The following is a 22965-nucleotide window of genomic DNA, read 5'->3' on the forward strand; positions in this document are numbered from 1 at the left end:
GCACTGCATGCCATAAAACGTTGCAACCTGTACCAATAAAATGTAATCCATTGTGGAAAAAACTGTACGTAATTTTTCTGATCTAATTTTGTGACAGCAACCATCACTAAAAGCTTATTATGCCTATATTTTCCTTTTGGCTTACAGGCAAAATATCTAATACATTGGAACTTGCAGCTTCAACTAAGCATTTAGTACATAGTCATACTATGCTTACATTATTAATTTTATCTTACATTCAGAATAGAAATGGCTAGGAAGCCATTGTTTTGTGGACTGGCAGAGAGAGGCACATGGTAGACAAACGCATAACTAGAGACCTAAACATGGGTGTAAGTTGAACACTGACCATACTTGGCAGAATCACGCCCACAGCCAGATCCGCGCACACAGATCTGCCAAGACAAACAGAGCAGTACATGGTGTAAGCTGTGCTGCCTGTGTGGCATGAAGTAATACACCACTTTCCCTAGCTTATTTTCTCCTTTTTTTCCCCCGTTTACCATGGTCAGAATCCAACCCCTGTAAGGTAATTGCTATGGCTCAGCTTTTCCAGTCTTGCTTGGCTTGATTATTTTATTCCTCTAGATCCAAAGACTGTGTTGCATGCCCACTTAGACCTCCTAGTGATGGTGGCAAGTGATAAGTGAACAGTCAAAGGCAGTTTACAGATGTTAATGTGCTCTCTGCAAAGCAGTCAAGGAATTCTATACGGATGGAATGGTCCTATCCTGCTTCATTCAGGATGTAGTGTTCCAAGTAAAATGGCATTCAGTTTTTCTTTATTTTTTGTAAATAATTTTCAATATAGTAAGTTTGGTGACCATTTGGTGTTTGAAAGTGCAATCATTTTTTCAGTTTTCAATTTCATATAGCAAAACTGCTTGATTAATCTGTGGACTTCAATATTATGCTAAGAAGTGTCAATCAAATACTACTACAGTGTGCCACATGGAGCGTCTATTATAATTTGAACTTCAAATATTGGAAAAAGCCTTCCCCCCCAATGTTTGTACTCATATTACATTTCTTCTGTAATTGTTACACTGTAATAGATGTAATAGATGCCCTGAGAAAAAAAAGTCATTAAAAGATTGAACTGATAATCAGACAAATAATCAGAAATATAATATTGTACTCTGACATGTTAGATCATATTTGTTGTAGATTTTTATATCGTAGGGAGTATACAACAATCTAATACTGTATTATGAGCAAGAGTTACACAATATAAAATATACATTAAAATAATAATATTAAATTATGCATAGTTAAAAAACTTTCATTTAACAAGGAAAGAAATACTAAACTTTAGAGTGATGTCAGAAGGGAAAAGTTGTAATAAACCCCCTTCAAATTCACTGGCAATACTGCAAAATTATTGTTTGGAAATTCTTGAATACCACTGTGGATGGAATCACAATGAGTTTAGTTTTAGGAAGTATATTCGAAGGTGTTTCCAGCATTAAAATTCTGGTTTAGGAGCAAACTAGAAAACAGATGATGTGTCCAGGTTAAAAAAAACACTAGAGGAGCAAATCTGTAGAAGGTACATGGCAGACAGATCACTTAACAAAAACATGGAATGAGTTTTGTGTTTGAACAACGCATTTCCATCTCAGTAACTTTCAAAATGAGCAGGTTCAACACCTATCTGAAAGTTTCTAAAGATGATTCCAACAGCTATAATACAGGATGTGCAAAATATACCAGCAAAAACATTACTGCAAAATGATCTTAAAAGACCCACTTCTTCTGTGCTAAAAAGAAATAGGAATTTTGCAGCACATTTCAAAGATCAGTGGATGAAGCCCATAACCACATTGAAATCTGAACACTTCAGTATAGTAAATCAGTTCTGGGTTCTTTGTCACTAGGAATGGTATTATGGCTCAGTATAGAGGGATTCCAAGGCATTCACAAATTGAAATCCAGTTTTGTTTTGGTTGTGTTGTTTTTTTTTTCTTGCAAACGTAATAGGAAGTCAAGAGCTTTCCTGCCTTATCCCTTATAAAAGCAATTACAGTATTTGTAGTCAACATAGCAGCCTAAGACACTGTGGTGCTTCCTTGTTCAGTGTCATTTCCAGAGCACTATTTCATTACTAATATCTTTCTGTGACTTTAGAAAGTAAGCTTTCTTCTCACTCAGACAGACCTAAATAGGTGTTGCAGAAAGGCAGGCTTCCAGATTTACCTTTTCCAAAGTGATTATACTACAGTTTTAAATAACTGTTTGCAGCTAACCATATCCTGTTCAACTGACTACAGTTAGTAAACGTAACATCCTATTTCCCCAAATTTAATTTCAATTCCTTCTAGGTGCCCAAGTCCCTGCTATGTATTACAGCACCTCACAGGAGAACTTTGTTCTTGCTACAGATAACACGCTTGAGACTTTCCGACATCACTATGCAATTAACTGCCCATATTTCCACACCTGGATGCTCAAGTCTACAGTGCAACTGTTTTCAATATCAGTCATAGGACAAACACAGGCTATGTGCAATCATCTTTAACTAATGGCAAATAACTTTAACAAAAAATGTGCACATCCATCGTATGCCACTTCAGGGGTCAAATATGTTTTAGTGAAACCCTTTTGATTTTCAGTTTCCTGATATAGTAAACTGCAATTTTTGTACTTGGCAATTTGCTTAAAAATGAGTATGAATCTGGTTCAAGAAAATTAAATTTCTAAGACCCACCAGCAGCACAGGCTATATTAACAAATGTATTCTACTGCTTTCAGCTAGATTTCTCAGCCCATCTAGAGATTTCCACTTGAGGGTGTAAAATTTCATCACTGACTGGCAATTGTAACAGCTGAAAGATCTTCGATGTGTAAAATTTCAAATGTTCTGTCACTGCTTTGAGATTTGGGGTTTTTCATGTAATGTGCAGGAATAATAAGCTTCTTACTACGGAAGTAAATGTCAAGTCCATAGAAAAAAACAGAAGTGCTCCAAAGCATCATGCAAAGGAAGCCAATAATATAGGAAGCCCTAACTATTGATACTATGCTTTACTCAGTAGTCTGTGTAAAAATTAATGGCGACTACAGCTCACTTGCAGTGGAAGAATGCTCATTAACTCACACAGTCTTTTCTGGCATTCAGGCAAGGAGGGGAAGGAAGGATGGTGTTGAATGGTATGAAGAATTAACTAGGTTCTAAGATATAGATAGGGTCCTTGTAGGGAGGTAGTAGGACAGTGTAAGAAATACCATAGTGTTGCTGTTCTGGCTCTTCCACCTTCATTGTCTGATAGATTAATAAGGTTCAGAATCTGTCAGACTAATACCTTTCACCACCAAGAAAAAAATCAATGAAAAGCATAAAAAGCATTTTGACAAAAAAAAAGTGTCATCACATATCTTTGTCCTTGTTGTTCAGCTATTCCCAATTGCCAAGATGCTCCAAAGCATAACATGTATAAAACTACAACTCAACCTGTATTTCCAGCATACAGAATGACAACTTGTTTAGATAGCACACATGCCTGGGTTTCTCCATAAGTGGGTAGAAAGATCCCCATGTACTAATACACTGCATTAAATTAGCAGAAATATTTACAGAAATATAACTCTAACAATGCAATATTTACAGAGATATAAACTATAACAACTCTACAGAGATGTAACCTCTAACTCAACAAAACTCAGCTTTAAGACCTTAATTTTAGGTGTCACATGGACAAAATATTAACAGAAAACATACCACACAGCAGTGTGGGTTTTTCAGAGCACAGGTGTCAGATGCGCATCTTATAAATGAAAGGAAAATAAATAAATGTCAGAGCAGGGCTCTTGTCAGTAATGACAAGAGGGAAGTTACAGATATTGCTTGGTTCTTTTGTACCTACTTGTAAACCTGTACTAGGCAGTCTGCTATACCATTGCCTTTCTGATAGTTATTTTGTTGATGAAAATGGAATGTCATTATTCAGGGTGGTACAATCACATAGCATTCATTTAGAAATCAAAGATTAAGGGTGCAGGCCTCATACTTGCTTTGCAATGAGCATGACAGCTAATACAGAAGGTATGTATTGGAAACAGACTGCTCATTTTCCTACCTTGAATGGTTTCTGCCTACCCATCCAAAAAAATGCCTATTCATCTACCTGACTATGTTTTGTGGTATTTATGCCAGAAACATAGAGGATACTTTGAGCTTTTTTTTTCTTGTATTAAATAAATAATCACTCAAGGCAGGGATTTTTATTTTTTTTTAATAAGAACAGCTACCTGCAGAACTGCTACCTCACAGCTCCATTTCTCCAATATTAAGTATGCTAACTCCAATATGAATTGTTCCTGCAGTCTATCACTGATCTTCTCCAAAGTATACGTCTACATTCAATAACATTGCCAAAGTAATAGAAGGTCAAATCAATGACTGTAATAATCCACATGAAAATAACACAAATGTTAAATATAAATATCCACTTAACACCTTCACAAAGAATTTAAGAGTATTTTATTAAAATAAAAAAAAAATCATAAATGAGAAAGAGTGGCCTAAACTAAAAAGAAAAACAACCTTCATTTGGAAGGCTGTACTCCCTCAGTGTCCTGTTGGTGAACAACATGTTACCGTTTTCATGGTTTGGCTTTATGAATGCTCGGCTCTTTTTAAGTAACTTAGTAAAGAGTTCTGCATTTTTTTATAATCTTACAACCTGGAGACAAAACACTTGCTAGTTTTTGTTTATATAGAAAGTCAAGACAGAGAGATGAAGTCTGCCTCTATGTACATGCATTTTGAGAACACAGGGACAGGGACAGATTTGGACCATATCCATAGGGGTATGGACAGCATGCGTTCTTCACTAAGAAACACAAGAATAAGTATGAACAAAGCAAGTAAAACTGAGAAACAGAAGATCTCAAAGCAAGAAGAACTTATTAGTGTGAGCTTTAACCCCAGGAAAGCTGGAATTCAGGGGTACACCACTGCAGTCATATCCTGATAAAATGATTAAATACAAAAGCATAGATTCTTCTTCACAGGCCAAGAGGATGCCTGGTGGAAACAGAATTGTTAAGAGGAAATTATGCTACTTCCATATATGTCTTATGGAATTGCTTAGTTTTGAAAGTAAAGAGGTTTAATTTTCTCTTACAAATTTATTAAATTCATTTCTTTGGGGATCTTGTTGCTGTAATAGCCCTTCATTTTTCTAATGTTATTGTGGGGTTGGTAGGTTTTGTTTTTTTTTAAAATTTTCATGCTTTGAGCAGTTGAATCTATTTTTTTTTTCAGTGTTTTTATGTAAACAAAGTGTTGAGGAAACCAGGAAAATGTAAAGAAACTTTTTTCTAAGTTATGTGAAGCAGATACTTTTCCATAAGCACATCCTAATTTATTTAATAATAAATTTAAATTATATTTAAATTATTTAACTATGTGCAATATTCAGGGCATAAGATAAACATCATTTTGCTAAATGAAATCATAGAATATGTCACGTAGCTGTGGAGTCCCAGATATATTTTTTCTCCTTGAATATAAAACCCGTAAACTAAGAAAATATACATACATACATATGTACACATTATTCAAAAGAAGTACTGAGTCTAAAGAAATTGAGGAGGGAAGGAGGTATTTAAGTTCACTTTAAAAAATAAACAGTGAACACAAAAATTGAATTTCATCCTGCTGCAGGTTGAAAAGAAATATAGTCAGCAGCAAACAACCCCCTTTTGTTTGACACTTCCAGCTCAAAACTAAAAAGAACTTCTATATCCCTCCAAATTAGTGGTAGTTGAGAGACTGCACAAAGGGTTATTTCATTCCTTTTGTGGAAGGAGAGCTTGAAAACTGGCATGAATCAGTGAGGTGGTAGCACGTATGCGCAGTGCCACTCAGCTTATTGGTGTGAAAGGAAGACAGGACCTCCATTCCTCACGGTACTGGGGAATTCAGTAATAACTGCAGTGGAGATCAGGCACCCTAGAACCTTCTACTTCTAAACTAAAAGCAGCAAGACAAGGGATAAAGCCATATAGTTCACCTACTGGACAGTAGACGCCATATAGGAAGCAAATTGCAAGAAAGGATGGCTCTGGACATTATCAGAATGAAATGCTAACAAACAGATCTTGCTTTCTGATTTTGTCTCCATGGTAAGAGCAACAATAACAAGTATAATGCATGCAACATCTGTATTGTGCTATCGGGGAAATGGTACTGGTAATAGACTTGGCCACCAATAGATTTTTGCATTAAACCAGTGCTTTTTTTATTTTCTTCTTATTCTATATAAAATAAGCTTTGGAAAAACAAAACAGAACCTCACCCAAACAAACGAGTAATCTTAAAAATATGGAAAATGTGCCTATTTTTCATGAGAGCCAGCAAAGATTACTTCTTCATACTGCTGGAATAATTTTAAAGGTCTGATCTAGCAGAGCTCAATATTTTTTGTTGTTGCTGCTGCAGAGCTATCTGCTGTACAGCAGGAAAAGCAGGTGGCTCATTTAGTGCAATTACACCACTTTGATTCTCTCCCATTTTTAACTGATTGGCAATGGCCAGTTTATTGTGCTTAAATAATCGGCTCATTGTGTTTACATTTTCTTTAGCATGCAGCTCAGTTGCACTGAGCTAGCGGCTTCATTATCTGTAACTCCCTTGGAGCTCAAGACCAGCAAAATCATAAGCCAATGATCCATGCCAAATTGGCACCCATTGCAGTTTAGATGGAGTACTCAAGCCATGCAATCTTTGTTTTCTCAATTGTGGTGCCTACTACCATCGATTGTTCAGTAGATACTCTGTTTGAAATGCTTTGCTAGGCAGGACAAAACAAATTGGGATGAATTAAAGCATTATCCCCTGATTTTGACTGCATGTTTATGTTTGCATTAATGCTTCATCTCTTGTATAAACAGATCTTTTCATCATAGAAACCAGTCTACTCCTTCTACAGCATACATTAAGAATGCAGTGGTAAACACAAAAAAGGTTGCCACCCTTAGAAAACCAGAATTTGGGATGATTCAGTGAGTACTAGATCTTTTCATTTCAGGTGAGTAATTTACTGGGAGTGGTATCCAGTTACAGCGTGCAGAGGAGACACAGAAAGTTTTCTGCGTTTAAGAGAGTTGGTTTACCGAGGAAGCACACAAACCACCTGGTTTGAGGGCCTCCGTATACATCCTGACATGAAATAATTTAATTCAGTGGTTGAAGGGATCAGTGATATGTCTTTTTTTTATACTAGAAATGCACAGGAAAAGAAAAGGGAAAAGTCTAGTATATACAGTCAGCACTTCTCTCATGCTATAAGAGAACAAAGGGTTAAAGAACAGTTCTTAGAACATGTGAAAGCCATGAACTTTCACATGAACGCTAGTGTTGAGTTACAGGTTAAAGTTCTTTCTTACTTCGCCAGGATGCATAATTTATTTTAAAGGACAATACATAAAATCACTATTATTGTCATCATGATAGTAAGACCAGGTCAACAGTCACAGCAATGCTCAAAGGTGACTTAACATGTGAATGAAAATGAATTACTGGTGAAACACTCTTTCCCTTTAACAGCAGGGCATTTTGCAGTGCCTAATTTGAGCAATCTCCAACTTTTTACAGGTCAAAATGTTAATGTTACATCAGTGATTTGCTTTAGAGCCATTTAAAACTGTTCAGCAGTACCTATGGCCCAATCCCTTTTCCACTTGAGCACAGCAGGGAGAGGAGAGGCATACAGTTCTAGCATCATAGTCAAATAATCTCTTCTTTTAACAAGAAACTCACTGTAGGCTGTCTCCAATACTCTTAACACTGAATATGAGTTACACTTGGATCATATGGAAAAGAGGTGTAAATGAGAACGCAGTCACACTGCCAGTCTTGGCTTTCTTTTTCATGACTTTGGGTTTGTTTTACTTCATTTTGTTACAACATTTTTTAAGAGATAGAAAGTTAACTCTTACCTTTTAAATGAGCCCATTGTTAATAACTTGTTCATCACAGCCCCTTCAACCTCCCCAAAAAAGTAACCAGTCTGTAAGGGGAAAATGCCAGAAATTACCGGAAGGGTAGATAAATGCGGAACAACATTGAGTGCAGTTTGAACTGGCATATTCTAGAATCTGACAAGAGTGGCTTTGGCAGATACATAGATAAATTTTCAGGACTACTGCTGCATAAAAAACTGAAGAGTACTATACAGTCATGGCAAGTTATACAGATTACATTATTACTCCTGAGCAGATGTGAGAGCTTAAACAATATATTGAGGTACATTACATAACATCGAATATCAGAAATAAAAACCATCCAAACCTAAAGCTTGTAAAGAATACACACTAATCTGATCACAAACCATTGTGATTAAAATGTTACTCAAAAAAGATATGAACAGGTTGTGAGAGGATTTCATAAGCAGTCATTAAAAAGCATTGTTTATAATTCCTGCATGACCTGTTTTAGGAGCTGTAACAGTACATTTCATCAATCCTATAAATTTTAACTCTGTTCAGAGTCATTTCATACTTAAAACCACTCAGTCTGATGAGTTACTCATTTTGTCCTAGATATGGACTAATAAAAATAAATCTCTGTTGAAAAAACGTTCATGTTATGAATTTGGTACATAATATGGAAGCGACTCCATCATCCTCAGCCATTCACATGACAGTGGAAAATCTTGCAGGTACAGCATTTTTCTATTTTGGGAAGACATATTTTATTTTAGAGAGTCAATTCCCAGAAGGATTTGGTCTGTTCTCTGCACTGTTTAGAGGGAGAAATCCCACAATTTATGGGGGGGAAAGGGCACTAAACTCTCAAATTGCATGGATTCCATAGGTTTTGTATGAGCTAAACCCCAATTCCATTACAAGGAACTTAGCTGACCTCAAGTATGCACCTGGGAGTTTGCACACAGAAAAGTTACAGCCCTAGCTGAAAAAAGGCATTCCTCCCGAAAAAGCATGTGTTACCTTTTTTTTTTTTTAAAAAAAAACACAAAACAACAAAACTCAGGGGAAACCTGGGAAATTTTCCAAAACATGTGGGTGTGTAAAGTCCCCTAGAAACAAAAGGAACATTTGTAGCTTATGTGACTAAAAATGCTAGCTTCAAAAGTGTAGCTGACTGATGAAGAAACATTATCGTAAGTATTGGAGAGGCAGTCAATGTCAAAAAGCCCAAACCATAAATGACTAGTAGAACCTTAAATAGTAATAAACCTGATTTATCAAATTGTGCTTCAGTCTTATAAAGACATTTCAGTGACACAAAAGCTCCATCTGCAAATGCTAGTTATCTTCCAAAGCAGGAACAGCCAGATTCTCATTATTTTTTTAGTGTGCTAGGATTTAGTTGTAAATGAGATGAAGAATTACACTTCCCCCAATTAAGTTTCTTGGAGCAGTTCAGGGCACTTTTGGAAGTCCACAGAAAAACAGTGCTGAAGCAACTCCGGACAGGGGAACAATTGATAACGTGTCATCCCACTTCCCTACCCCTTCTCTATCTACAATATGTACGGTGTATATACACATACATACATATATAAGCATACACTATTGTAATTATCATGATCTTACAATAGCATTATATACAGACAACTTTACTGTCCATCTTTGGTTTAGATCCGCCCTAATGACAAATTAAGTCATAACACATTTTCAGCCTAGTTCTGGTAGAGCAGTTGTTCACACTATATCCTTTACACAAATATTAAATGGCTATTGTCAGGTAAAGAAAATCTCTACTTAATCATATTTATTGACTGTAGCCAACTATCAACTACCAAATGAGTCATAAAAGCCACAATTAAGTACCTGTGAATAATAACAATAGGAGAAATAATGAGACAAGATTATGCTGCAGTGAGTGTTTTTCTTAGCTCATTCATCAACTAAGCAGAGAATACAGATTTGAAAGGGAGATACTAGGAAAATAAAAAACAAAACAAAAAGCGGCTGCTTCTAATATATTGTAGTTAATATTTAAGCAGTGTTACATTTTTAGGTTTAGTTCATACTATCTGGGGAAGGATACATCCCAGAATTATATTCAGAACATGCTTCACATTCTAAAGGGATGAAAGCAATAAATTTAATAAAATAAGACAATCAATTTTGGTGCTTGGCTTTACCTATAAGATAAGATATGAAGAATGACTATTGCATGACAGTGCAGCATGCTTAACTGCTAATGTTCTAGTACCACTGGAAGGATGATAGTTTCAGAAAAAAAATTATTTCACTTGTTTATTATGTGCTAATTGACTTTCCAAAGCTTCATCCAAAATGGAACAAGGGAAAGATGGATCAGGAGGCAGCATGCAATTACTTTTGCACTATGCAAAGGTGAAAAATATCTGTGTCTTTTTACTTTCAGAAGTGTCAGATTTAAGGTTGCAATAATTCAAACTTTTAATTTTAAAGTAAAATTCTCAGTTTGGCTTCTTTTTTGGCATTCATTTCAAGTTTATTTCCTCCCCAGTCAGTCTTCCAAGTCACTCAGAGCAATTAGCTGTTTCTTAGCAACCAACTTTGTCATAACAAATTTAATTCATCTGAGGGCTAAGTAGGAGTGTGGATATTCTTTTCACAATCCCAACACATAAAAACAATCTAACTTCAGACAATTCTGGCATAATGGGACACAATCCCAGCAGTCTGCAGGCAAGTTAATGTGAATAGTGATGGATCATTCACACGGTTTGCAGAATTTAGCCATTATACTTTCATTTTTTAATAATTTTCCATGAAGACAAAGCAAATTAATATTTTTAATTATTTTCTCATTAATCGTGATCCTTGTCCTCTCTGTTGTGATGTTGAGCGCTCAGTTTTAATCCTTCAATGACTGTAATCCACTTCAGAAAACAAACTCCTCAGCTAAAAGCCCTGTAACATTCCATTATCTCAAGTCTCAATGTAAAATCTCCTTGTTCGCATCATCCTCCCACCCTACCTCCCCACCCTTTTCACGTGGCAAAAATGCCACAGAAAATCATCTTCTCTTGAGGTAAAAATGTCTTATGGAAGACAGATACTTCTGAAGCAAAGAATCCTTTAAGAGAACATTTATGAGTTTAATAGCAGGGCCTACCCAGTGGGAGACAGAAAGTGAGCTCCTGTGAAAAACAATTTACATTCTTTATTGAAGGATTTTTTTTAATTTTATGTTACTTATTCCTCAACATGTTAAGATAATGGCTTATTTAAAAAACAAGTAATTTTATATTAATGTGTTATATGAGATAATTGAACAAAAATCTTTCACTTACTTGTCTATAGTCTTCAGATACTAAAATAAATCCATTGTTATCTATTAGGTAACAGTTGATTGCCTGAAAAATAATCAAATATGATTTATTTTTTTTTAGAATACAGCAAGAAGTTAATTACTCAAATTTTAAGTGACTTCTAAATGGGTAAAGCCTTCAGGTTGTTATAACAGCTTACATAATTTCTAATTGAATGTAGTCTCAATTTATGGGATGTTACCTGATTTAATTTTTATGCATTTTTTTCATGCAAAACAAGATGTGTACGGAAAGGGAGGATATAAGATAATTATAAAAAAGTGTTTTTATAATCTGTCGTTTAAAGTTTTACTTATAACTAAGTTTGCAAAGGTATAGAACTTTTGCTCCTGATGGTTTCTCCTGTGTGTGGAGAAAAACATCAGCACAATGTCATTAGTCTAATGATGTACTAATGAAAACACAGTGTCAGCCTCAGGACCAACAGGGGACCAGGTAATATTTTTTAATTTGTTCATTGGGGGATGGGACCAGAAACTTCTGCAAAAGGGGCCCCACAGGTCTCCTAAAGCTTTTCAAATTGTGTTTTTAATTGGGAGCTGGATTTAGAGGTAGGACTGTTAGCTTTTCGTAAGTCAGACATATGAGCTGCATAAACCAGGGTAAACCCAAATCAGTGCTTCTCTCCATACACACATGCACTATTTTAACCTCAAGTGAATTACTTGCTACAGGCAAAGTTTTAATTACTGTGCTTCAAAATTTAAACATAAGCTTCAACTCAAAACTCAACATAACTCAGTTTCTCTTCAGTATTTCCAAATAGCTAACTCAGTGTTAAATCTTTAACTTATTTCTATGGTTGGTCTAAATCAGCACACATTTTATCATTCTTTCTTGAATTTCCTGTGGCATACGGGTAAAAAGCAAAAACAAGACAAACACGCAGGATGTCTTCCAAAATAGGAACCATCATGGCTTCACCTGATTTGAAACCCTTCCTGCTGCAAATGGGCTGCACAGAGACATGGTAAAATATGCTTTCTGCTTCACACTGCACATCCAGAAAAATCTCTCTGCTTTTTTTAGAGAGGAAAGCAGTCCCAGGCAGTAGTAGTTGTGCAAGAACTTGTGAAAATTCAGCCTGATTTTTCAAGAGAAGCTTAGATGTGGCTAATTCTCATTTTGGCCAAGAATTACTACTGTTCTGGAGGGGTGAAGAACAGTAGAGATTTGCAGAAATTCTGGCTTGAAGTTTAGTTTTTTAAAAAAAAGCAAAGAAGCCCAAATCTCACAAATGCTTGGAAAGAACATCGTTCCCTAGCACAAATGCAAGATATTCATTCTAACAGAAGAACCTAAGCTACAGACACCCCCAGTGACAGAAAACCTGTCAAAAAGGAAGTTGAACCAACTCATTTCCAACCTTTGATCTGCTAGAAAGCCAAAAATTGGCAAATGCAATGTGAAAAGCTGCTGATGCTGGCAAAGAACTGAGTAAAGCAAACGCATTCAGAAGAGGCAGCTACTTAACCTCAATGGTGTGTGAAGGGTGGAATTTCAGAAGTAGACTGTAATACCAGAACACTGCTCTCCCCAAAGTCAATCATAAACCTCCCACTAACTTTATTAGGAGAGGAGCTAAGTCAACAAAGAGCTCTTTTTAGGATACATATTTATAGTCCTCATGCATGAAAGATTAGTCTAAAGACAGTGCTTCAGAAAGAGTATTTCTCCACAGTATAGAAAATAAAAGCAGTTATATCGGACAAGAAAGAGTATAGGTTTAATTTCATAGTTTAAGGATCATATGCAGTCAGGAAAACACTGGCTCAATTCAAGAATTAGTGGCCACGTCTCAAACCTCTAAGCCATAGTCATTCGCTAGCACTGTTCAGAATTTTAAGAGATAACGATTTTTCAGCAGTATTATTGGAAACAGGCATAACACAATAGGCAGAATCTCTAGCTTTCTTGAGGAATATGAAGATAAGAGGGTTTTCCATTTCAACCCATTTTAGAAACACTAACAGTGGAAAAATATTCATTCAGCACCATTCATTTACCTGCTTGCCAGCAAGAGAAATAACTTTCAATATTCAGCACTACATTAAAGAAACAGTTTGTAAGTTAAATTTAGCACTGACAAAGGACAGTCAGGTGCATTTATCTGTCATTAGCAAATCTTAGAGATTTCAGGTTCAAGAAAAAGGCATGGGACAACAGCATTTACATAGAGTAGAGTTGTATGAAAGTGGTTTCATTCACAAAGATGTTGGCAGTGAACTGTATGCACGGGTTTGCCCAAAGGTTCAAGTTTAGTGAACTTCGGATTTCAAGGGGAAAGTTCCATAGGTGGAGAGTCCCTGAGCTTGTAAAATAGAGTAGGCATGAAGTCCAGAATAAACGCAGCAAGAATGTTGACTGAGGTCTGAGAACACATTCGAATTACAGCAACTTTGATGAAGTTCAAATCACAGCTCCAGTATACAATAATATTAATGGCATGTAATATGGGTTAAGAAACCAAAAACAAGAAAGAAAGAAAGCAGAGCATTAAAATAAAATATAAAACATCAGGAAAATAAGAAACAAGCAAATTCAAAATGCTCATTAAAAAAAAAGTAGTTCTGATTGATTGTATTTCTGTATTTAGAATCAAAAGTATCACCCAAACTCATCAACTAATTCTCTGTATGACAATTGTGCCACTCTATTTGTACTAATGTCTTAACACTTACTTTTAAATGCTTTAGTTTATACCATAACTGTTCAGCAGATATTTTCTTTGCAGCAGGATCATGCTTTGCACAAGAAATTATGTAACATTACTATTATATCATAAAGGCTATTGCAAATGAAGGAAGAAATCTGTCCACTCTTATCCCAAAAGCATGGAGGTTTAGGTTAAACAAGGAGGACATTTTACACAACACTCTAACTTCACCCAGACTACCTGCAGTTATACTTCTCAAGCTGGTTGGTTATGACTGCAAACCCATTGATGAAAAAAGAGCAGCTGGAAACAATTCAAGGTAAAGCTTGCACATGAAATCTACGGCAAGGTACAGTAAAGCAAGGCCACAATACTGAGGTAATTAACAGTTCAAAACCCTCCTTTTTCAATAGATATCTGGTCATCCTTTGGAGAATGGGGTAATAAACAAAATGCGCTCACCTTAAAATTGGTTAATATGCAAATGACAGCCTAGAATTTGGGCTAGGTAAGCACTTTCCCCTTCACCTGGGTGGAATCTGGTTCAGTTTTTTTGTTTTTATTACTTCATGTATGGAAAAGTTTATTTAATGATTAAAATGACAGATGCCTTAACTGGAAGAGTCTATAAGTTGTTACAGCAAGAAATGCAGAAGAAATGAAACTGTTTTGACTCATAAGGTCCATTTCTTGCTAAAGATGGCACAATCATCAGGCCTTTGCATTTTGGCTTACTGTAAATTTAATTTCCTATTATTTATACTATTAGATACTTTGAGTTCATTAAGCCAAACATTTTTATTTTTTTTTTTATTTCTGAATTGCTATTAATATATTAGTCCTTCACAGATTCAAATCTGAATTCACATCTAATTCTAGTGTGAACATCAAAGATTAGCTTCTACAGTTAAAGTAGTAAAAAAATGCCTTTAAACAGTTTCAAATTATTTCTTAAAATGGATTCACAAAGTTATTACAATGCACATTTGAGGTATTGGTGTCAACCTTGTAATTAAATGGATGTTTGTAAGTAGTCATAAAAAATGTCTCACTATCTAAATAGTATATTTAGAAGGTGGTTCCAACTTACAGTAGGAGAATTTAATATACAATGAGATGTTCAAAATAAAAACCTTAACATTATGTTCTATTGCAGTAGAGGTATAAATGGAAGAAAATATATGTTAAATACTTACTTCATCATCACAACTTATAGCACATCTGCCATCGAGAGATGCACACTAGAGATGATATAAAAAAATCCATAAAACATTTTCAACTCTTGCTTTATGATTACAAAAAAAATGACATTTTAAAACCCCATATGAGCACAATTATAAAGAAATTTATATTGATTACATTATTATCTGACAGCAATTATTCTAAAACTGACTAGGAAAGTTTTAAAGCTGTTCTCCTATCCTGCTCTCTTTCTGCCTGCAGAAAAAGGGTGCATTCACACTGTAACAAATTCAGCTGTTTTAAACACCATCATCTCCATCATGTGTTAGAAGCTTGGAGAGCACCTGTAGACAAGAATATAAAATTTTCCATTGGGGTGGGGTAGGACCTGCCTTTTAGAGTTTATTTCCTGACACAGTTCTATTCTCAAAATAGGGACGGCATCTCCTAATCTTTTGAAACTACATGATTATCCTCTTTAGTTAGTGCAAGTTCTATACCCTGAACATTCTAAGTATAGTGTATTATAGACTACCACAATTCAAGAGTTAATTAGACTTTTCTTACGAAAAATACAAGGGGTAATTGGTACAAGTTACTCCAGGGGAGATTCTGATCTGTCCTTCTGACAAGGAAGATTCTTCACAATGAGAATAATCAGGCATTTGGACTAATGTCCCCAGGGAAGTGACAGACTCTCCAGAATTGGACACTTTCAGCTTGTCAGCATACTGGGACATCTAGTCTAGGTAATACTGTGCCAAGAAAAGGCAGACCAGATGATCCTTGAGGTCCCTTCCAACCTGGCATTCTATGACTCTAATATTATAAGACAGGTCTTAAATAAGTGAGAAGGCATAATTCTATCACTGAAAACTATCACAGTTTGGTTTACCGTTTAAACTTTTTCTGAGGGAGAAAATCAACGTGTGTCAGGGCAACAAAGTAACTCTTTATATACTGGAATAAAATTAATAATCTTTCTACTTGCTTCCATAAATACAGGATGAAGCAACTGGTTCTGACCATTGAACAATCTTTTTTGTAATGATGAATTGGAATGGAAATCAGAAGAGCTACCCATTATTTATTGTAAATACATTGTTTCTTTACAAGAGTTTTGCTTGTGACAAAAAATCCTGAAAATTTATAATCTACACAGTTAGAAAGCTCTTGTGGATTCAGTGATAAAGAAAATTTTAAAATATACCTGTCTGCTTGCAGTCCAAAATTTCCGCTGGAAAAATTCAAGTTTCATCTGGATACCTACAGCTGGGAGACATAAAAAAAAAAAACAAACAACAAAAAAAACCCAGTGTGTTTAATTCCTTCATAATGATTATTTAAAATTAATCATAAGGAAAAAATATCTTACAATAAAAAGGGAAACTAAGCCCCCAAACTAAAACAAAGAACCTTACCACTAATTAAAGAGACCACACAGTCATATATTTTAAAACATTTACAGTTTGATTAAACATTCCTAACAATGTGAAGAATACCCAAGGCAAACATCATTTAAATGACATGTGTCTCCATAATTAACACAGAAGAACTACATGCAGAACATATTTAAGTTTACATTATCTCAAATTTATATTTTACTGATACCAATGTAACAGCTGTAGGAACGTATGCACAGTTTTGTGCTGAAACACATGAAAACATTGGTTAACATTTTAAGGGATCTTTTGGGTAATTAAATCCATGAATTATCACTGGCACACAAGAAGCTTATTCCAAACAGTAAAAACTTCTTTGAAAATTGAAATTAAGAGCATTATGTGCAATTCTGTCAAATGAAAGTATTTAACAAATGCTACTGGTTCTCAAAATTTGTATTTTTGCCTTTAGGTTCATTCCTAGCATGCAGGTGATCTGCATATCCTACCTACTTTTTCTGAAATTGAGGAAAACCACAGACCTTTTCAGAATCTTTCCACAAGGAATTCACGTTGCTTTTGGATGCTACATCAGTATTTGAAATGTCAATCTCACGTTACATTTCTACCAATCCATTTAATTATCAAAGAATTAATGCAAAACCATTTATATCAGTAAAAGCCATATTGATTTCAGGAAGCAAAGTTTATGCCTTGTTTTTTGCACACAGACATTCACGTTGAATTCCCTGAACCAAAGCATGTGATCAACATTAGAAACACAAACAGGTACCTTGACTCTAAGAGTCTAAGACTCCAACCTGCAAAGAATGTAATCTTTTGCAGACTTCTGATCATGGAGGATAAGAGCTCTTTTCCATACGATACAGACTGAACAAGCTTTCTGAGCAATAAAACATGGTATCTAAACTGGAGTGAGAAATGGCTTTCTTTACATTGGAAAAATGTAAATTCTGAAATCTGTGTTACAAATTTTTAAATGTTTCTGAGCTCTCAGTTTAAAAGTAACCTGACAGGATCACATGGAGTCAACCTCACTTTTCAGCTGGGTCAGAGGTTTAAGACAGTAGGCGTATTTCCCTGGGGAACAAAAGAACTGAGAGATATAGACGCAGGGAGCCGCATCTTTCTCCAAGTGATAACAGCATCTTCTGCCTAATCTATTTTGAATGGCTGAGTTCCTGAAATAAAAATAGATTTTCAAAAATGTTTAGATTTGTAAAGATGCAGATTTTCAGAAGTGTTTATGCAGAGTTGCTGTTAAATCCTATTGATTTCTATGGTTCCATAACAAAGCAGCTTCCTAATCTGTAACTACTTCTATGAATCCTCCAAAATGTTTCTCTCCATGTCTGGTGTGTTCTCAGGTGCCTTACAAATTTTGTTCCTCATTCATAAACACTAACAACTTCCTCTACCTATACTTACTAAAGAATACTTCCAAAAAACCAAACCAAAACAAAAAAGGAATCTCAAAATACTTACTAAATGTGGTTAAGTCTTAATTTTATTTTATTGTTGGGAAAATGACATATAAATGGAATTAATACCAGAGTTCACACAAAGATCTGATGTAGAAAGTCACAATACTGAAGTTTAGAGTAAAATATGGATCTGTGCTCTCTAAAGCCTTGATCTATCAGTTAGAAATACTGCTGCTCTTAACAGGCACAGATGAGTGGACTGTTGTTAGATACTTTTCATTTAAGGTCCTGATAAGGTCGATCCTTTGGAGCTTCACTCTTATTAAAGACATCACCACCCAGAGCAGAAAAACAGTTGCCAAAACTGAGAAGACTATAAAATTTATTGCCCTGATGATTTAAAGGACAAAGGTGTTATCAAGCATCAGTTTAAGGTTTAAACCTGTAAGAAACATTCATCAAGCTTTAACGGATGAAGACAAGATCTATTCCACTATGTTTATGATGTACATCCATTTGTGCTTATAATATCCAACATACACAGCATCTATCCAACACCTATAGTATATCTTAAACTGCAAAATATGAATACAGACCAATAGCAGTGATATTAGAATATAAGGTATTCCATTACATGTCACTGATAAACCTCTGTAATTTAGAGATTAATTGATCTGCCATGGCTGGCTTGTTTAAGATACCTGCCACTCAGCTTTTGATTAAATGTCATTTTTGTTCTTGTAGACTATTAATGAAAGTGTAATAAACATTAAGGAACAATTAAAACTATTGTTCTCCCATAATTAAGTTGTATGTGTATACAAATCTGAGCAGGATATTGGACTAGATGACCTCAGGAGATCCTCCTAATCTAAATTATCTTATGATTCTAAGATTTAACTGCAAATTTTTGTAGAGAAGTGCTAAATATATAGCCTAGAATCTTCCTTAGATAAAAAGAAAGTTAATATGTACAGATGGTTTTCTAGTGTCTGGTATAAATTACTTACCATGTGAGAGAGAATCTAAGACAGTAACAAGATAATTACAATAAAGCTCATGTGTAAAAGATTCCATGAGCATGTTTTAATGAGTTGCACAACAAAATGCTGTAGTATAAAGACAACTGAAACACTGGGACTAATTTCTATGAAATGCAGAGCAAGAGAATCCCTCTTCATGAAGATGAGAGAAGACAGGCAGCTGCATCTTTGTTTTCATAGTATTATGTCTATGAATTTTGATGCTTCTCAGACAGACTGAGGGAAAATAAAAGTGAGAAATCCTGGGCTTGCTCCCATTCGAGCAGGTTCCCTAATTTCAGCAGTAGTATAGCTTGTGTAGAAACTTAAGGCCCAGGTATTATCAATTTACTTGCTGTCTTCCTTACTTTTTCAAAATAGATTCATCTTATCTGTCTACCTAACTTTTAGAAGAGCTGTATCACTAACCTCTGAGGTGCAATGCCATCAGAGGAGGTAAAACACAAACGCATCTTAAACTTGGTCTACTCTGGTCAAGGCAATACAATGTTGTACCTGCAGTACTTTAACACACAACAGATTATATATATCCTTTGAGAAGTATTACCTTAATTAGAGTTTTGTAATACCTGTACTTGCTATTAAATAATGAAATGCTACATGATGGTTGGACTCCACAGTCTTTTCCAACCTAAATGATTCTATGATCTGTACCTATGCTGCAGGACAGAAGAAAAAACAGCTGCCATAAACATGGTACGGTGAAAGCAGCAAAAGACATTTCCTTTGAAAAGCTGTATCTTAATGTGAGATTTTAATCTCACCATTTTAATTTCTCTACATATTGTTCCTTGCACAATTCCATAAAGGAACTTCCTTGTCACTGAATAAGTAACTTTTAAATATTCTATATACTATGTAATATATAATAAATTATAAATGCTTCCTACAATTCAGTTAATAATTATTTGAATTTTCTACATTCAAAAGACTTAACAGTCTTAGTGTATGGGAAAACAGTTTTCAGCCCCTGAGGTGATACTAAAGCATTTTTGCAGGATTTCATTCCCCTGAGCTTTTAGAGAACACTGTAACTAGAACAGGAAATTTTTTGGTCAGGTCATTTATTGCCTGAAAAACTATTCAAATATACTTCAAAAGGTTTTAGAGCCAATACGTTCTTTGGAGCAATCCCTAGACCTTCAGCATTTTCAGAACTTTAGAATGAAATCTCTGTGCTCTGAGCTCCTTTATGTTTAAATCTATGTTTTACAAGCTGGCTACATGTGGGGAAAAAAAGAAACTTCAGAATCATTTCTCCCATGTCACCAAAACAAAATACAATTAACAAAAACTATAAGTGATCTTTACACAGGACATACATTTTAAAGTGTGCTATAAAGTATTATTCAACACTTGCAGGCTTGGTTCAATCAAAATGGCCAAGGGGTACAAATTATTTTTCTTCAGCCAGGAAAAAAATCAGTAAAGATGAGGAAAAGGTTATGTCTTCACTGCTGCCTTTCCTTTGGAATGTCACTGGGGAGAGTGGGCTGGAGCTAGGCATGTACAGACCAACTAATGCAAACTGACGGAGGGGTATTAAGGCTCTTCCTCCATGCAACACAAAATGTGTAATCTCAAATTAATATTCCAAATGCAATTTATTTTCAATTGTACTATCAAATTTACTTAGGTGATTCCAATTAACACCTTTAATGCTGCCTATAGAAAACACTTATTAACTCCCTGAGATTTATTTCTTTTATTTAATAAACTGGCTGCTATTCTTTAGTGCATTCCCTATGAAATAACGGATGGTTGAGAACTACAAACTTAAATTCTTGGCTCAGTGATAATTATTGTTAAATAAGAAATTTCCTTATTCATTGATTCTGTGGCTGAAGGTAATATTTCACTCTTTCAATGAGATGACTTGAGGATAAAACTATTGGGAAATGCTCAAGTGCTAGAGCTCAGGTCTGCTTAGTATCAAGGCAAACATGAAGGAAAACAACTCCTCTGAATAGATGATGATTGCTTGTGTTCATTTCAAGATCTCCATGTTAAAGCGAATGGGCAGAAAGATAAGGAAAGCCTTCCTCAACAAATTACTTTTGTGCGAGTTACTTCTGTGTATTAAAAGAGCTCTCAGGCTCTAAGTAAAAATAACCATCTCTTATTTAAAATAAGAGAGAGGAAAATAGATTAGACTAATTTATTTCAGTCAAGAGGGAAGCTGAATCCCCTATAAACCTGGCAGAAGGATTCCAAATACAAAATTAAGGAAAAAGGAGTAAAAGCTAAAGGGATTTCCATTCTGTGAAATAGCTACAGAACATTGTACTATATAAAAGGACTAGATCAGCAAGGTTAATCTTATGTCTCCATTCCCTTTTCCCACAGAACACAGTATAGATTAAGATTCTTTCCCATATATAAAAGACATTCAACATTTTGAGGAAATTTGGGCCTCCTATTTCTGATGGCATTATCTTAAATGAGGTTTAACTTGGCTTCAAAATAAGAAATCTTGTAGACAGATTTGTAGCAGGATTTTCTTAGTCCGTATTGCCTTTGCGTATTAAATGTAGACTCCTTAAGATTCCTTTCTTTCCTCCTGCTCATATTACCTCTTAGTACTATCTTTTAAAATATAATAACTAAATGTGAAATATTCCAGAACACCTTTAATTTAAAAACGTTGATTGCACTTCTTTTGTTTATATTCCAAACCTGTTTCAGTTCAAATTGGCTTCAGTTTTTAGCTCGCCCAAAGAATGAGCTGCTGAATATTATACCCCAGCACGTAATACTGAGAAATAAACATGATAACTGCCAATAAGTACTTCTAGTACAGATTAATGGAAGACTCCCACCACCAAAGATTATGCCCTGAAAAATACTTGTTACAAGTGTTATATACTGCATTTGAAGAAAAAAATTAAAAAAAAAAAAAGTACAGATTTTTTCCCTCTCCATTCCAAGTCTAAGTTAATAAATTAGGGGTATTCCAACAAGCACTCTCTTACAGTAGTATAATTATGCTCCAGTATCATCCAACATAGCTATATTCCCAGGGAGAGTCATTCTTTCATCATACGCAGGATACATTAAAAAAATATGAATGAGCATACATCAAATGTGCACTTTCCAGACTGCTTCTAATCCCAGTTTCAGTTTACTTGCACAGTAAAATACAGTTTCATCCTTCCAAATTTCACACTTCATTCTGTTTCCTTCTTGATCTCAGTGATCTTTTCCATTCTACCCATACCTTCCTCTTCTCACCCCAGCCCATTTTCTTCATTTTTTCTCTTCAAACAGAATACTCCCGGAATTTTCTATTTTTATAAAAAAATATTATTTTTACTATACAGAATGTTTGACCCTGATCCAGAAACCCAGCACAAAAAAAAAAAATAAAAATCAGCCCTATAGTTTAAGTCTGGCAATTTTTTTTTAATACACTGAAAACATAAGCTTATAATTAGAAGTGTTAGGCAACCTCAATACTTGGTGGTGATAATAGCTATCTTTATAATGAACTGCTACAAGTAGCCTGTGATAAAAAGAGTAAATTGACAAAAACCCTGGCCAAACTAATGAGCAGCTGTGTGAGCTCTTCTGGTTTTTCTATAATAAAGCACAGTTCCTACCCCAGCGGTGCAGTTAAGCATTTGGATAAGATATTATTATTCACAAGCTCTCCGATGCAACGTTGATCTGGTTTTAGTTTTGGTTTGGTTTTTTTATACTTTATTATTTAACTGAGTGAAGACTTCTAATGTTTTTTTATAACCTTTCTTGTACGTTCTCTGACATGAATCCTTCTTGCCTAACCCCAAAATGTGTATTTTATATTTAGTTACCCTGTTTTTTTTCCATATTTTACAATTATTTGAATATTAAATGTATTTGAAATACATGTAAAGATGCACCCACTTTTTCCACCTAAATTTGAGCTACCGTGTCTCATTAATATTTGAGATTGATTTTTCCAAAAATTAGTCTTTTATT

At 34.9% G+C, this 22965-nt stretch overlaps 1 protein-coding gene across 2 annotated transcripts in view; it reads right to left on the bottom strand.

The window, feature by feature from the left end:
• The window catches only part of CACNA2D3 (calcium voltage-gated channel auxiliary subunit alpha2delta 3), a 449302-nt gene that overhangs the window by 29013 nt on the left and 397324 nt on the right, over nt 1-22965 (bottom strand). The window contains exons 28-32 of one of the 2 annotated variants that reach the window (XR_008973242.1): nt 16346-16407; nt 15150-15194; nt 11259-11321; nt 7945-8015; nt 350-395 (exon numbers count right to left, since the gene is read on the bottom strand). Coding sequence is in view for 1 of the 2 variants with exons in the window: in XM_057417633.1 (XP_057273616.1) it covers nt 7945-8015; nt 11259-11321; nt 15150-15194; nt 16346-16407 (241 nt within the window). In the remaining variant the exon portion in view is untranslated. The remainder of the gene's footprint in view (nt 1-349; nt 396-7944; nt 8016-11258; nt 11322-15149; nt 15195-16345; nt 16408-22965) is intronic. The other variant, XM_057417633.1, reaches the window with a different exon arrangement.

This window comes from Pezoporus wallicus, unplaced genomic scaffold, assembly GCF_028554395.1.
Source record: "Pezoporus wallicus isolate ANWC-B61680 ecotype Strahan unplaced genomic scaffold, APGP_CSIRO_Pwel_v1 contig_8542, whole genome shotgun sequence".
NCBI classification, from domain to species: Eukaryota; Metazoa; Chordata; class Aves; order Psittaciformes; family Psittacidae; genus Pezoporus; species Pezoporus wallicus.